Source organism: Callionymus lyra, chromosome 18 (genome assembly GCF_982586985.1).
Source record: "Callionymus lyra chromosome 18, fCalLyr1.hap1.1, whole genome shotgun sequence".
Classification (NCBI taxonomy): domain Eukaryota; kingdom Metazoa; phylum Chordata; class Actinopteri; order Syngnathiformes; family Callionymidae; genus Callionymus; species Callionymus lyra.
Window position 1 is genome coordinate 10,864,407 of NC_141835.1, and position 16,947 is coordinate 10,881,353.

The following is a 16,947-nucleotide window of genomic DNA, read 5'->3' on the forward strand; positions in this document are numbered from 1 at the left end:
TATTAGGTCCTTTCCTTTTTCGTTTCACAATAACCAAACACAATCAAGTGATTCAGTGTGTGTGTGTGTGTGTGTTACTAATGTTGCCGATTATCTCTCCTTCCAGCTATTTGTACAAGAATGAAATCCAATCAATTGACAGACAAGCGTTTAAGGGGCTTGTCTCTCTTGAGCAACTGTAAGTTATCATCATCTTCCGCCACATTTTCTCCCGTCTTCCCTCGACTGTCACTTCCCTTTTTCCTTCTAAAAGTTCCCACCAGTGGGAAGCGGACTAACCTCACAATATTTCAACATTGCACCATAAGTGTCGGCGTCGTCGCGATGGAACTGTTGGGTCCTTTGTCACCAGATTGAACCCTCCTCGCCTCATTTTGCCCTCCGTGTGCCTCCACTTTTCTTTTCACCACGCATGCCATGTGTGCACCCACCGTTGCGGGCGCTGACCCCCTTTGATCTCTTTGCATGAATCGCATGTTTTGTGGCCACTTTGTCAGATACGCATCAGCGCCGCGTTTAACGGCGTTCGTTTCTCTGCAGATGGTTATTCTGTTCTGGGTTTAATGTGACTGGAGGATGTTTCATTTATTTCTTTTACCAAAAAAAACCTGACCTAGTTATGTGATGTATCGTTTTCACGTTAAAATCGCAAAAGTACTGCTTAATCCATGACCAACATTAATCGTATGATGCCATTTCTGAGCCATGTAAGGAATTTTGTTTTCACTGAACTTCAGCGCATGAAGTCATGGTTACAGTTGAGAACTGCAAAAATAGACTGTTTTTTACAGGGAGGAGACTCGCTGTATCTCAATCTCACGAACAGAAAACAAATGTCTCACAAACTCCCCACTGGGCACGGTGCCTGGCACATGTTTTGAATTTGCTGCGATAATGAAGGTATTTCTTAGTTTTTTTTATATACAGGGGTGACAAGTTCTAAGGCAGATTGCGCCATTAGTTCCCACAGATGCCAAAATTCTTGACTCATGTTTTGTGTTTTGGGAGTAATAAACTTGATGACCCTAATGCAGCAGGCTGTCTGGGTCGAGCCCCGTCATAAAAACAAAAAACATCTCCAACAGACAGAAATATGAATGAAAGTTGTCCCTTCTTCGCCGTCATACCATCCAGTCACAGAAAGAGAGGGATGATAAAGTGACTCTGAAATGAGTTTATTCTTGGCAAGGCTGGGACTTTTCCTCTCTCTGGACTCTCTGTTGTGTCTTTTTTATTGGACGGCCTACAACAAATACTTCGGCCAACACCCAAAAACACAATGTCAGACATCCAAGACAATAAAATAAATGTATATATATGGCAACAAAAATCGGAAAAAACGGACGAACCAATTCTAGATTTATTTGATCAAACCTCCTTTGGTGAGTACAGGTCATAAGGGTGTGCTTTGGGGAAAGTGAGGTGATTTTTGGGGTCAAAATAATAATGCATGTTATGACCACAGTTTTGTGGCCCACTTGAGAGTACTTAGTCATGTACTTATTCCATTTTTGTATTATTTTAGGTCTTTGTGTTTTTTCCTTTGATATTTTTCACTTTGGCTATCTCTTTGCACTTTTTCTCTTTTTATTTGCACTTTGTTCTTTTTCTTGCTGGGCAGTGGAAACACTTAACTCGGGAAATAAACTTGTTTCAATTGTTTAATTTCATGACTTTAATGCGTAGTAAAATGGATTCAGCGAAGTCAACTGACCAGAGAATGCAAAGACATTATTATTTGGACATACAAATAAAAAATGTCATTTAAAGTGAAAGCACGACAAAGTGAAGCAGCTACATGTCAATAAAAAAATGGAATAAATAATGGAAAAAAAAAATCTTGTCCGTGCATGTAAAACCTCTCAATTTTGTTTTGGACTTTTATTTACAACCTGTGACTGAGATAACACGTGGTATGATGTCACTGTTTACATTTGGCCCCTCACTCACACTTGTGGCCCTCCTATAAAAAAAAATGTTTTCCCCTGGTGGTTACACAGCGTCATGACAGAAGATGCAGCACAAACTCCAGGTGTAAGATTTGAGGCAAAAATATTCACAATCTGCCATTTAAAATAAATTAACAACTTTATTCTCTTTATATTTTCCCTCTAATTGTTTGCATATGTGCTTTTGTCCTTTTTTTGTGTTGTGCATCTGTTTGCATCTCCAGCTTAAGCTTCAACCCTGGGTTCTGCTCTCAGCTGTAATAACGGATTAAAAGAAAACTGATCTTGTGTTTTGTCACGCTCCCATCTCTAATCTCCTTCTGCTTTGTCTACGGTCCAGGTATCTGCACTTCAACAACATCGATTCTTTGGAACCAGAATCGTTTACTCATCTACCAAAGCTGGAGCGGCTGTAAGTTTTTTTTTTCTTTTTTTTTAAAATCTTTTATTGACTTTCTAGTGCGTCAAAGACCTTCTCACTTCTCTTGTGTTTGGTTTACAAAGGAACTCTCTGTCCTTTGTCTCTCTGAGAATCAACATTTCTATCGACATATTGATAAAAAATAACCATGTTACTGTTTTCTTCTGCACATGATAGTCCAGTCTGCCATTCTGTTGATTCCATTTCTTAATCTGATAATAACAAATGAATGTGAATTTGACTCTCTTTCTCAAATGTTTCTGAATATGTGGTTGAGTAAATGGATTAAAAGCAAAGCAGGGTTTGGATTGATGAGTCAGCCATTTTATTTAAAAGTGCAAAATTCTCTTTAATAGCAAATCAATTTGAGAAGGGGGCTAACTTAGTGATATTATTACACACATGTATTGTTATGTAACAGAAATGTAGGTTATAAATGTTTAATTGCAAAATACAGTTTGTCTTATTTGGTACTCAAAACAAGCACAAGGCAGCGCAGACCTCTGCCGCTTTACAAAAGGTCGCCATTAAAATGTTATTGTTGACTCACGACAAAAAATGGAAGTTAAAGTAATGACCAGGAACGACGTGTCTCGTAAGAAATACAGTGTTTTTTTTCCGTGATCATTGTTACCAGAGCTGACCATGTGACCTGCAGCGTCAAGAAGCTTTACTAAAAATCAACCCAGGACTTTTACGAGACAAGCATTTTACAAAGAAAGAAACTATACCAGTATTCATTAAAACTTCATTGAAATTAGATTTGTACAACCCTTTATTAGCCATTTGGATGACAACACGGTTAAATGTAGGCTTTGTGGAACAGAAATATGCATTAAAAAAAAAAGCTTGTTTCATTTACGACTCTGTCCAACCATCTTGGCAAGAGCTGCAGGTCGATTATGGCGTATATTGTGAGCTGCTCTGCTGCATATTTTTATTAGTGTATGTTTAGGAATGTAAAGATGGCGAAGTAAATCAGGTTAAGCATTGTCTTTAATGTGTAATAAAAGTTAGGGTTTGAAATTCAAGTCATTGTATTTGTTGATGCTTCTTTAAATGTAAAATAAAATCGATCAAACCAACGGTTTATCCGTTAATTTCCGGTAGAACATGTAAAACACTTGCACAAAACACCCGAACCACATGTATATTTACCGAAGTGGGACAGGAAGTATGAGATTGATGATGGTTCTTTCATTCTTGGAGGTTCACTGAATCCTAATTATCTCTGTGCCTGTCCTCCTTCACCAAATACTCCCATCAAATACCTTCACAGTCCTTGACTACCATAATCTCTGTTCCTTATCTTATCTGGCATTCTTACAAGTCACCAATCTCATCCATTCCTGTGACCAACCTGGAGTTTGACATGAATTTACAGCTGATAATTAAAAAGCAAATCAGTTTATTTGACAATAAATGTTGTGATGAGAAGCCAAAATAACCACATTTTTTATTACAATATCAAAAAAAAAAAGAATCATGGCTGACAAGACTGTTCTCACACAAGACTGGATATCTCGGCTTATCTTGCGTGTTAAGATCGGAACACTATGTCCTTCGTTCTTTGAAGAGAAAAAAAAAAACACATGAGGTTTTCGCTAGTCTCGCTGCACTCAAACAGCAGTTGACCTATTTCCAATGGAGAAGAAGAAGAGAAAAAACAGATTTGTGTTTGTCTCTTCAGGTTCCTACACAACAACAGGATCACCCAGCTGGTACCAGGAACCTTCTCTCATCTGCAGGCCATGAAAAGACTGTAAGTGGACCAGCTCCCGAAACAGCTGTGGGACAAAAAAAAAACTAGTCTTTATTTAGTCTAATTCCCGCTGGGGCGGCGATTACGACGAGCATCAATCGTTCATCAGTTAAATACCAACCACTCTGTTCTCACACCGTTTTGGCCGACGGTGGATTCTGTCAGACGCTCAGCCAGGAGCTTGTCATATTCTGGTTCATATTAGAGTCTCCTGGAGTTAAGATTAGCAGGTGTAGGGGTGATAAAATCACTCTTCATTATCCTTCAGTCGTGTTTAAACTTGAATTGTTCACTTGTGCACTGTAAACTTTTTGTTAGCTTTTTTAATATAATTCTGGCTTTACGCAATTAAGAAAACAAGATAAGATTAATACGAAATGCTAGCATGAAGCCCTTATTCTGGCTAATTTAAATGAAGGTACATTTAAAAATTTCTCTAAAAGACACTAAAAAATACAGCTGTGGTGCATTCAAATGCACTGAAATGGAATAATTTGTTTTTTATTTGAGTTAATAAAATTTTAAGAGGTTAGTAAATCAATATTATTTATATTTTTCCTCATCTTTTTATTTCTTTATTTATTAAGTTTAACAAAATCATACAACTATGAAAATTGATTAAAAAAACAAAAAGACAATCCTCTTTTCAAATAACTTTAGTAAGATAATACATTTGATAATAATTTTGTACTAGAAAAACACTCTTTTTTTAAACACATAAAATTCTATAAAATATTAATGTTATTTGTCTTAATTGTTAATGATGTATTTAAGGATAATACACATGTTACTTTTTGATAGTAATATATGGCTCCACATAAGTACTTTTAAAACACACTTTTATTCTTAATAATTAATAAATAAATCGTAAATAATAATGAATAATTCGAATTTTTCTCTGCGTTTTCAGGTCCTCAAACTGTGAATAGTTAACCTCATATCATTATAAGTAAAATGGAGACTGACAGCTACTTCACTCTGGTTCAAGCAGGGGAAATGAATGGTATAAAAAAATAGGTTGTTCTAGAGTCTGACTGTCTGGTCCCAGTTATGCTCCCACGAGCCTCGCCAGACGCATTACAGTCCCTGATCCGCCAGAGTCGAGCGATTCAATTTACATATTACAACTAAATGCCCTCCTTTGTGTCCGCATGTTCTGCGTAAAGGCGACTGGATTCCAACGCATTAAACTGTGACTGCGAGTTGCTGTGGCTGGCGGACCTGCTCAAGCAGTACGCCGAGTCGGGGAATGCCCAGGCCGCCGCCACCTGTGACTATCCCAGCCGCCTGCAGGGACGCTCGGTGGCCACGCTCACTGCGGAGGAGCTCAACTGTGGTAAGAGTTTTTCTAATACATGTGTTTAGATTAGAATTATAAAGTATGTGTTGATTCATGCGTCTCTTAAATGGATCTTTAACCTCTATTGTACTCATCAGTATGTTTGTACAAAACTATCTTTTCATTTAAATATTTATAATGATCTTAAGCCCCGCCCACTGAAAACATTTTTTCTGAAGCTAAAATCTTGTTTACCATAACCACGCCCACTCTGCTGTGATTGGTCAATGTTTTAAGGGTTGTGAGTGCGAATCATCCATCCTGAAGTCTCAACCTCCAAGGGACTCGTTGTATAAACAAAGTGGGAGTGATCACAGCTGGCTGGAGGAGGAGTGAAGCGATTATTACGTCGTAGTGGACTCCGCTCTCGTAACCTCTCGTTTGCCCAGATTTCAGACGGGGTAGAACTTTATATAGTAATGAGTTGAAAACATGGTCATGATGAGGGACTTACTGCATCTTGGAGAGGAAGATTCAACATTTGAAACATGTGAGAGAGTCAGGAGAGTTAGTTGACGTTAGTTAGTTTAAGTTGACGTTCACACACATAATTATTTTGAACACAGCCCTTGAAGAATCAGCCATCATTGTTTTCTTCTCCCAATTCTTCAACACTGGACTAACATTTGATTTTTCTTTGTAATTCATTTGTCTGTCTCGTTATTCACTTATTGTTTGTCTTTTCCTCTTGAAATAATTGGGAAAATAGATTTATATATATATATATATACAGTATATATATATACATGTATGACTATCTCGGTTGTATCAATATATATTGTATCATTAGTTAACTTATTTTCCAACTCAATCACAACTTGCATCTTCATCAATTTTTTTGTGAACACAATACTGCAAATCCTAAAGTGGAGGTCCTGATGTTTCTAGATCAGGTGGGTCACATACCCTCTGACTGTTTATGTGGCCCTCATCAGGTCAAGTATCATGTAGAAACTAACCATTTTATTTTGTTTTAATTCATGATTACTGGTCACCAAATATGATTATAGGGTTTTTGTTTCAGGTCTTTTTTGTGTGTATTTATTGCCTTTTTTAGAGATTTAAGTGATTATAAAAATATATATTTGGAAAAATGTGCCTCTATATAAGATTTCTTTAATTAAAGCTTGTATAAAATACATTGAAACATATTTATCTTGATAATATGACTTGGTTTTATACTTTTTATACTTTTTTTTTGCACAACAACAACTGCATAAAATGTGGCCCACTTGATTTCCCACCACTGATCTAGACTATATGTTTTGGTTGTCAGTCACCCGCTTGTTTGCAGAGACGTGTTGTGTGTCACCCAAAGATTCCACAGATCTTGTACGACTGTGGCGATAAGAGGAGATAAAGATCTTATCTTTGAACAATTCTCCTGAAAGTTTATTCAGTGAAATGCGATGATGAGGCAGATTTGCTGCTTTTTATACGACGACATCAGTCCTTATTGTTTTCTCAGCCAGATTTGAACTCGCACAGGTGTGTCCTGTCATTGTGTCTTGATGTCTGCAGCTGCCTCAGTCTTCACACAGATGTATGTCACAACCACACCCCGTTCTAGCAGAGCACGTCCTCCCACAGCTGCTCAGTGGGTTTTACCAATGTGTTTGTGCGTTGACTTCACTCATGTCTCAAAATGAACGCAGAGAAAAGCTTACTTAGTGAACTGACATGGATCTTATGTGTGGCACTAACTCATGTTTAGCAAGCTTAGTGTGACACATTTCCGTATTGGCCTGAAAAAGGTGTCAGAATGTTTAAAAAAAACTCCCAATAATGTCACAAACATTCTCCATGTTTAAACGTCAAGTATACTCATTGATTTCGTCTACAAACCAATACAAATGATGTCCTTTGTACGTTGTTTTTTAAAGACATATCATATATTATATACAAACCAATAACACATAGACGTTCTGGCTATTACAAAGACCCTGTTTCTTAAAGTGGAATCAAAGCAGATGATAAAACTGAAGTACTTTTCAAGATCCCACGCAGGTTGTTGTTATATTTGTTAATTATTGAATTGGTTAGATAGTGTTTTTTTTAAAGTCTTATTCAAATGTGTCAAACTTTTGGCCCGGGGACCAAATCCAACTAGCTAATTAATTTTTGTGTGGCCCGCCGTGTAGTTGTATCAAAATCAAAAAGTAGATTAATGCTCATGTTGATACGGTGAACTGTAAAGATGCAAGTTTTAAGATAAAAGCTTTTGGTTTTGCCCGCGACTACAAGTTTCGCATTTTAGCTTGTTGAGGCTAGCTTAGTTTGTTGAGGCTAGTTGATGCTAGCTTGGCTAGTTGAGGCTAGTTTGGCTAGTTGAGGCTAGTTTGGCTAGTTGAGGCTAGCTTGGCTAGTTGAGGCTAGCTAATTATTCTCAGGTGATAGTCAACACTCTGTAAAACTTTGTGTATTTTAAATAAGAATGCATTATTTCTTTAAATCTTCAATTATGAATTAATTATCTTTAAATCAATGACGATTTTAAGGCAATATATTCTCCAATAATATTTCTTAATTATGTCTTAAATGTAGCTGATCTGCTACAGGGTATACTAAGATAGTAGTAGGAAAACCCTTTAACATTTCATTATTGGACTGACATGTCTGTCTGGTCGTGTTAGAATTTCAAATCCCTGCCGTACTGAAAATTATCCGTAGTATAAACTCATCCCTCGGAGAGATGCTCTCACGCTGCTAAAGCTCGGCTGCTAGTCGGAAAAAAAAAAAGCCAAAACCGCAGCTTCAATTTGGACAGACGGGTCTTGTTACGGTTTGTTCATGTTGGTTTTCAGATGGTTTTAGTAACAGGTGGTTAGCTTGCAACTGCGCTTCCCTCTCGGTGAGAGCGTCTTCAGGAAGTGTGAGCCTGGCATGCGGCTGTAACCCAACCACACTTTAATCCCGGCAGCTAATTTCTTGGCCTCGACTTGTCCGTACTCGCTCGCTCTAACCTGCGTCACCTCATCTGAGCGAGCAGCAATGCAACATGGGAGGAATATCTGCGGAAAAAAAGGGTGCTTGTCATTCCAAACATCTCTCTGTGTTCTCCTTTAAACACAATCTTGCAGGCAGCTGTCAAAAACAACCAACGATGCTATCTGATCGTCTTCTTAATCTAATCTTGACCGGTTCATTATTACAAACTAGTTTACAGCCCGAGTGCACTTTATTACTCCTGCAATTAAAGTGATATAACTGTGTGGTCACAGTGTGTCAGATGGTTTTTTTATGGTTACAGAATTCCTGCTGGTGCTGTACACATTAACTGACATCACATAGATGCAAATTGGGTGTCAGTTGTTAAAATGTGTTCAGCAGATGTACATGTGGTCGACATTTCAAAGCGGGATTCACTGTTCCTGCACTCGGAAAGTGTTTTTCATGCAAGTCAAACAGCATTTTAACCTCTTAACTCTACTCTACTATCTTATATATCTGACTATATTGCACTGGGTATTGAATATGACCCTGATAATAAAGTAAACTTTGTTATCATTCGATCAAGAATCCTAGTTTCCACTTGTCATTTTTGATTGATGATGCCTTATTTAGTCGGGGCACGAGGCTTGAAGCTACTCATTTTGATACATCAAGAAAACTTAATAAGTCGACACATTTGTGGGACAACGTTATGAATTTAAGAATTATTTTGAGGCCAAATTCTGTGTTTTATTTGTACTTTTTTGGTTGTGAATATGATTTAAATTAGTCGTTTGTTGTATTTACTTTTGTCTTTTTAATATGATGAATGAATAAATGATTAGTTTTATACCTTTTTTTTATTGATTAATCTTGTGAAAATATATTCTGCCCTAAAAAATGAAAAGTAGCAAAACAAATTGACTTTATTTGGTATATGCATCTATTAAATAATTAAAATAATCAATATGATAAGATTTATATAAATGTTCTTATAGATAATCAAACATTTTCAGCTTGATGTTTTATTCAATGCTATAATTACACTGTTTATATCTATACATATATATCCTTTTTTAAATCAATGTGTTCACAAAAGATCCAATAATAAATCTGATCTGGACACATTCACTTTTCTTCTCTCCAGAGATCCCAAGGTTCACCTCAGAGCCGCAGGATGTCGACGTCACATCTGGGAACACGGTCTACTTCACCTGTAGGGCAGAGGGCAACCCGAAACCACAAATCATCTGGCTCAGGAACAAGTAGGAAACGCCAATTCAGTTGTTTTTTTTAAACTCGCATGAACGTCTCTCACTGAGCCCACATTTTGTACAGCAACGCTCTAAATATGCGCGACGACAGTCGTCTGAACCTGCTCGAGGATGGAACCCTGATGATTCAAGACACCAGAGAGACGGACCAGGGAGTTTATCAATGCATGGCCAAGAATGTCGCCGGAGAAGTCAAGACCTCTGAAGTCACTCTGAGATACTTCGGCGCCCCGTGTGAGTACTGTAAAATGTAACATTCTGTTTGTTGTAGCAGTAGGGTTACGTACTAGAAAGAATATATTCGTAGTATTGTCGAGTACTTGACTCCGGTGTTGCAGAATTTACAGACCACATGACTCTCGACGAAGTCGCAACTTCTTTCATTCGTTTAAAAACTGCTGGAGTCGACTGTATCCTCTTGTCCTCAGTCTATGTCAGGATATTGCAGGATTTCTTTGTCACTTCAGCTGCAGAAGAAGTAATGACAATGCCATCTAGTGGCCCGAAGTTTAAATGCAGCACAAAAATGATAAAATGCTGTGAATATTTGCTTGTTAATTGTAAGTAAGACATTTTTATTATTGTATTTGATGCACACTTTGTTGAAATATAAACGTTAAAAAAAACTATGATGAAAATAAAATAGGATTTGAAATTCAAATGGCATTCAATATTGATTATCGATACAAAAAACGTTGCGATAAATGGATGTTTCAATATTTGCTCACACCGTCATAATGTTATTGGTGCAATCATTGTCACCGTGGGAGTTTACAGAAGGAGATGGACTCGGGTCATCTCCAGGGTAATGGATGGTTCTGCTGCCGACCCCCTCCCCCTTTTAGGAGCCACTTCTGAGAGCAGTTGTTGTGTGTTTCCTGTCGGTGATTGTAAACATTGGTCTCCCACTGTGTACATGCTTCCCCTCCTCTACTGTCACTGGCCAAATATGGTCAAGACTCTCGAGTCAACGTTCTTTTCCTTTGTCACCTTTGACCTCAGCGCGGCCAAGCTTCGTGATCCAGCCCCAGAACACGGAGGTGCTGGTGGGCGAGAGCGTGACGCTGGAGTGCAGCGCCACCGGTCAACCCCAGCCGAGGGTCTCCTGGACGAGGGGAGACAGGACGCCGCTCCCCAACGACGCCCGCATCAACACCACCCCCTCGGGAGGGCTTTTCATTCAAAACGTGGTCCAGGCTGACGGGGGGCAGTACACCTGCTTTGCATCCAATAATGTGGACACGATCCACGCGACCGCTTTCATCATTGTGCAAGGTAAACGACTAGAGCATATTTAGGTTTTAGATTTTATTTCTTTATCCTTTCTTGATGGCCCCTCACAACAGCCACCATATAAAATGTGGCCCCTAATGATATTAAATTGCCGACCGCTGTTCTTCGTAACCGCTCTGATTTGTGTTGAAACAAAAAATGTGTCCAAACTTCAGCTTTGAAAAATTACTGGAGTCGACTGTATCCTCTCGTCCCCAGTCATCACCGGGATCTTCCTGGATTTCAATTGTTCCTTTAGTTGCAGATGACGTAACAAATACTGCCATCTATTGACTGCAGATGTTTGTCTGTTGTAAATTTAAAAATATCGAATTGTTTTATTTTATACACACTATTTTGAAATAAAAGCCATGAAATAACTTACTAAAAAATCCATAGAGTGCAGTTGAAAAGGGTCAACAAGGGGGGGCGTTATTTACTGTAACTGTTGTCAGTGGCCAAAAGCCAAAATATGATGGAAAAACGTACACAAGTACAAGAAAATAAACCTAAAATACACCAATAAATTATTAATGTTTTGATTTAAAACAAGGTTCGGCAAGTTCACTCAAATTATTTTGAGTAGCAAGACATATTTACAGAAAGGAAAATAGTCCTGAAGAACTACAGACAGTTGTATTTAGAGTCGATACAATAATAAATACAAAATGAAAGGGTTAGCTTTCAGAAAAATGTTCTAGATGTAAAACTCTGTTGAGTTCATTGATGTTTTCCCACACCTCTAAATGTCACTGCCTCTTTCCTCTCTCCAGCCGTCCCCCACTTCACCGTCACACCTCAGGACCAGTCGGTCCTGGAGGGCCACACGGTGGACTTCCCCTGCGAGGCGACCGGCAACCCGCAGCCGGTCATCGCCTGGACGCGAGGAGGAAGCGCCTTGCCTCTGGACCGGCGCCATGTGGTGCTGTCCTCGGGCACTATGAGAATCACTCGGGTGGCCGCCCACGACGAGGGCCAGTTCGAGTGTCAGGCGGTCAGTCCCGTCGGAACGGTGCGCATCGCTGTTCAGCTCAGCATCCAGCAGCGAGGTGAGCACAACAGGATCCCGGCAGAAAATAGACTTTAAACATATATATATACATTTTCTGTCTGAATCTGCCATAAATATTTTGATTTAAAAACATTCATACAGTTGTTTATTTTAATATGAATTATTCATCAATTAATACAGTGTTTTAAAATGTATATATATTTATTTTATTGTAAACAAGAGGAGTCAAACTCACATGGGGCCAAAATCTTAAACACCGTCTTATGATCTGAGCTGATTCTATAGTTGTTAACATGATTGTCATCATATTTTGATACTAGATGCTAAATTCAGGATAAGTATCTGTGTGTAAACAAATATGCTGTCTTTAAGAAAATCAAGTATAACCGAAACACCTTTTTTTTTGTTACCAAATGAAAATTGTATTAATTTTTAAGGACACTTATAATTGCTGAGATAAATACTGTGTTATTTAACTTATTGTAAACACGAGTAGCTTCATCTGCAACTACAACAACATTAATGTATATTGACTAAAAATGTTCCATCACCGGCCACATTAAAGGCCTTGCTGGCCCGGATTGAGTTTTTACAGATAAATCACAAATAAATTAATAAAATCATTACATGAATAAAGGTTTACCTTTGAAAAATGTATTGTAGTTTTTTAATATAGTTGTTTATTGAAAGAAAAACGAATAAATAAAAACCTGTGCACAGTTTTATTAGGGAAATAGGGTTTTCTTTTCTTTTGCATATAGAAAATATTTGTAAAGGAAATAAATGGAAATCATAATTAAAATTATATTTAACTAAATGAAGCAACTTGGATCAATTGAAATTGCTTTTAAAACGTTGTAAAAAAAAAATACATTATTTAATAGGAAAGTCTCAACTTTCAATTTGGAAGCTGCTGTAAAAGTCAATTTATTCACAACCTCCTGAGATACTGTGTTGATCCCTCACCCTTAAAACCAATGCAAATATTGTGCTTCTTAAGTGAACAGGGTGTGTTGCTTAAATTACAGACTCGGTTTGTAGCCCAGCAAAGCATGGCCCTCTGTAATCCTGAGATGACACCATGTTTTCCATGTGGTAATGCCTGTTAACATGGTACAAAGTACATGTTGCATAATGGCCCACTCAGTGCTGAAGCACTGTAAAAACCAGCAACCACACGTGTGATCACGGCTTTATGTGCTGAGAAAAGTGAAAGCAGGATTAAGAAATATCTTTTTTACAGCTTGGTTTTAAGAGATTTCGCTCACATACCTGTGTCATCTGTGAGATTGTGGGGGTGAAACACTGATGTCGGTTAATGAGTGTCAGGCCACTATTAAAAAAAGGGACTCTCGGGGGTTTCCCTGAAGTCCAGGTGCTACGACAGCTCAGGAGGAAGTCAGCTGCTGAAGTTCAGACAGTAAAAAGTGACTCACGACAGAACAATGCCGAACATTGTTGCTCGCTGATTTTTCTACATTCATGACAAACAGCTGTTTGACTTGGATGTGGTTTCAAACCCTGCATGAGTTGCAGGACTTGATTAAGTCAGCTAATGTTTCTATTTTCAAAAATAATCCCATTAATAAATCCTCTGGTTATGATCATTTTGTAGACGCTCTTCAAACGGCTCCATCAGAACCATTCATCGCTGAATAAATACGTTTCAGACCTTTTAATAGAGCACAGATAAATATATCAGTTTGGGATTGTGAGGGATTTTTTTTGTGTCTGATGATTGATTGTTGAAAATGCACTTGACATGACCATTGCTGGTGTGCAATCATTAACACATGCGTATGTGTGTGTATGTTTAACTCATTCAGTAACGCCTGTTTTCACAAATGCTCCAAGGGACATGACGGTGGAGTCTGGCCAGGACGTCCAGATTCCCTGCAGTGCTCAGGGTCAGCCACAGCCCGTCCTCACCTGGAACAAGGTTAGACGTCGACGAGCTCTTAGCAAAAGCCGACGCCTCGCAATTAATTAGAATTACCGTTTCGGTTGTTTAGTCATTGGTTGACGCTGACGGAAAGAAAAAAAAAACGATTTGACCTTTATCGTGACCCCTGACCCTCTTCTCCTCAGGATGGTGTGCAGGTGACTGAGAGTGGGAAGTTCCACATCAGCAATGAGGGTTATCTGGAGGTCAGGGATGTCGGCACTGCCGACTCTGGCCGCTATGAATGCGTTGCCAGAAACCCCATTGGCTATCAGGTCGCCAGCATGGTGTTGACCGTCACTGGTAAGAAACATCTTGTTACATAATGCGCCACATCTAGAGACAAATGTATGTATCAAGCCTGTGAATGCATTGACGAATATGATTATTTTGAGCTGAATATATCGTACAGAATCATCGCATCGTGAGCCGCATATATCGTATCTAATTGTATCATGTGCTGAATACATCGTACAGAATTTTATCGTGAGACAAATGTATCGTATCTAATTGTATCGTGTGCTGAATACATCGTACAGAATCATCGTATCGTGAGCCGCATATATCGTATCTAATTGTATCATGTGCTGAATACATCGTACAGAATTTTATCGTGAGACAAATGTATCGTATCTAATTGTATCGTGAGCTGAATACATCGTACAGAATCATCGTATCGTGAGCCGCATATATCGTATCTAATTGTATCGTGAGCTGAATACATCGTACAGAATCATCGTATCGTGAGCCGCATATATCGTATCTAATTGTATCGTGAGCTGAATACATCGTACAGAATCATCGTATCGTGAGCCGCATATATCGTATCTAATTGTATCGTGAGCCGCAAATATCGTATCTAATTGTATCGTGAGCTGAATACATCGTACAGAATTGTATCGTGAGCCGCATATATCGTATCTAATTGTATCGTGAGCTGAATACATCGTACAGAATTGTATCGTGAGCCGCAAATATCGTATCTAATTGTATCGTGAGCTGAATACATCGTACAGAATTGTATCGTGAGCCGCATATATCGTATCTAATTGTATCTTGAGCTGAATACATCGTACAGAATTGTATCGTGAGCCGCATATATTGTATCTAATTGTATCGTGAGCTGAATACATCGTACAGAATTGTATCGTGAGCCGCATATATCGTATCTAATTGTATCGTGAGCTGAATACATCGTACAGAATTGTATCGTGAGCCGCATATATCGTATCTAATTGTATCGTGAGCTGAATACATCTTACAGAATCATCATATCGTGAGCCGCATATATTGTATCTAATTGTATCGTGAGCTAAATACATCGTACAGAATCATCATATCGTGAGCCGCATATATTTTATCTAATTGTATTGTGAGCTGAATAAATCGTACAGAATTATCATATCGTGAGCCGAATGTATAGCATATAATTGTAGCATGAGCTGAATACATCGTACAGAATCGATCGTGAGCCGAATATATCCTATCTTATTGTAGCGTGAGCTGAATACATTGTATCAAATTGTATCGTGAACGGATATATCGTTTCGATTCATACCGTGAGCTGAATATATTATATATTTTAACTGCTAGAAACTGACCCATCCGCAGCACAGTTCGGGCACGAGAAAGTAGAGCACAGACGACCCGACCCGCTCATATCTTTAGCAATACCCACAAAATAATTAACTAAAATAATACTTCAGTACACATTAAGATTAATTTGTTCAATTTGATTTTATCACTCGGTTGCTTTATATTAATCACGATTAAATGGTACAATTTTATAGTTTAGTTTAAAGGGATACAACAAACACATTTGTATTCCAGCCTTCGGGTCACCTTGACCCTGAGATAACACCAGGGTTAATCCCAATAATAATGGTGATGAATAATCTGTATTATCAAATGAATGTTGACCACTTTACATATCATCCAGCAGTTAAATCAAAGTGAATTATCAGGTTTACGGTGTGTAAATATTCTCCGTCAAAATTCCAAAGTTGTTCATTCCATAGCCTCGTCATGTTCTTTTTTTTCTTGCTGAGATTACTCGGGTCGGACCGCGAGTCTCCGCTAGAGAGCCATAAACTATACGAGTTATCTCAGTTGTTGTTGGACTCCGTGTGTGATCCCATCAGGTGTTTATCTGTGAAATGTCAGATCAGGGCCAAGGAATGTTTTCACTCGTACTTCACGGGTAGAAGCTGAAAGAGTTCAGTTGCCCAAATACCACGGATAAAAATACCTCTTTGAATGTTGAAGTAAGCAGTCTACCCATCTTATCGTGTCGCAGTTCCAGCTGTGAGCAGAGAGGGCGACACTTTCGTGAGAACGTCTATCGAGCAGGCCATCAGAAACGTGGACAGCGCCATCGAGTCGACGAGGAGGCGTCTCTTCGACGGGTAAGACGAGCGTCTTAATCTCCGTCCGTCATGATCGCGATTATGGGATTTATTCATAGGAAATATCAAATATCAAACACACTACTGACTCCTTCAAGAAACATTTTAAGACGTTTTTATTTGTTCAGGCTTTCCTTGATTTTCTGGAACTCCTGTGTGTTATCAGTTTTATCTTGACCTTTAAAGTATATACTTTATTGAATATTGTTTTAATTGTTTAAGCGCTTTGTGACCCTGGTCTGAAAAATTACTTACTTACTTACAATTGCTATTAATATAACCCTCTGTAATATAGTGGCCATTGCTTTTTGTGGGAGTTACATTCAAAAACAAAAACTTCATATAGTCCAATATAATTACCAAATAAGTGACCATTTAATTGTTTAACTTGAAAACTCAACAACCCTCTCAGTAACGGTGACTAGAAACCCTCCCATAATGCTTTGCTGCCCAGCCAACCATTCAGAGCTGTCGATCACTTTTAATAAAGCAAATAAGACGTAAAAAATAAAAACAGTATTGTAGCGACCAGAAAGGCATCATGGGAGTTCACTCTTTTTTTTTTGTTGGCACCAAAAAATAAGGTGGGTGCAGTATTTGGTATTGGTGACTAAATCTTGCTACAATATATTTAAATAGT

General features: G+C 38.4%; 1 protein-coding gene across 2 annotated transcripts in view; it reads left to right on the forward strand.

Moving 5' to 3' along the window:
* pxdn (peroxidasin) overlaps positions 1-16,947 on the forward strand; it is a 44,533-nt gene that overhangs the window by 15,655 nt on the left and 11,931 nt on the right. The window contains exons 4-14 of one of the 2 annotated variants that reach the window (XM_087779837.1): positions 107-178; positions 2,290-2,361; positions 4,061-4,132; positions 5,299-5,468; positions 9,550-9,667; positions 9,741-9,910; positions 10,679-10,951; positions 11,722-11,997; positions 13,787-13,899; positions 14,049-14,205; positions 16,199-16,307. In XM_087779837.1, coding sequence (XP_087635963.1) covers positions 107-178; positions 2,290-2,361; positions 4,061-4,132; positions 5,299-5,468; positions 9,550-9,667; positions 9,741-9,910; positions 10,679-10,951; positions 11,722-11,997; positions 13,787-13,899; positions 14,049-14,205; positions 16,199-16,307 — 1,602 coding nt within the window. The remainder of the gene's footprint in view (positions 1-106; positions 179-2,289; positions 2,362-4,060; positions 4,133-5,298; positions 5,469-9,549; positions 9,668-9,740; positions 9,911-10,678; positions 10,952-11,721; positions 11,998-13,786; positions 13,900-14,048; positions 14,206-16,198; positions 16,308-16,947) is intronic. The other variant, XM_087779838.1, reaches the window with a different exon arrangement.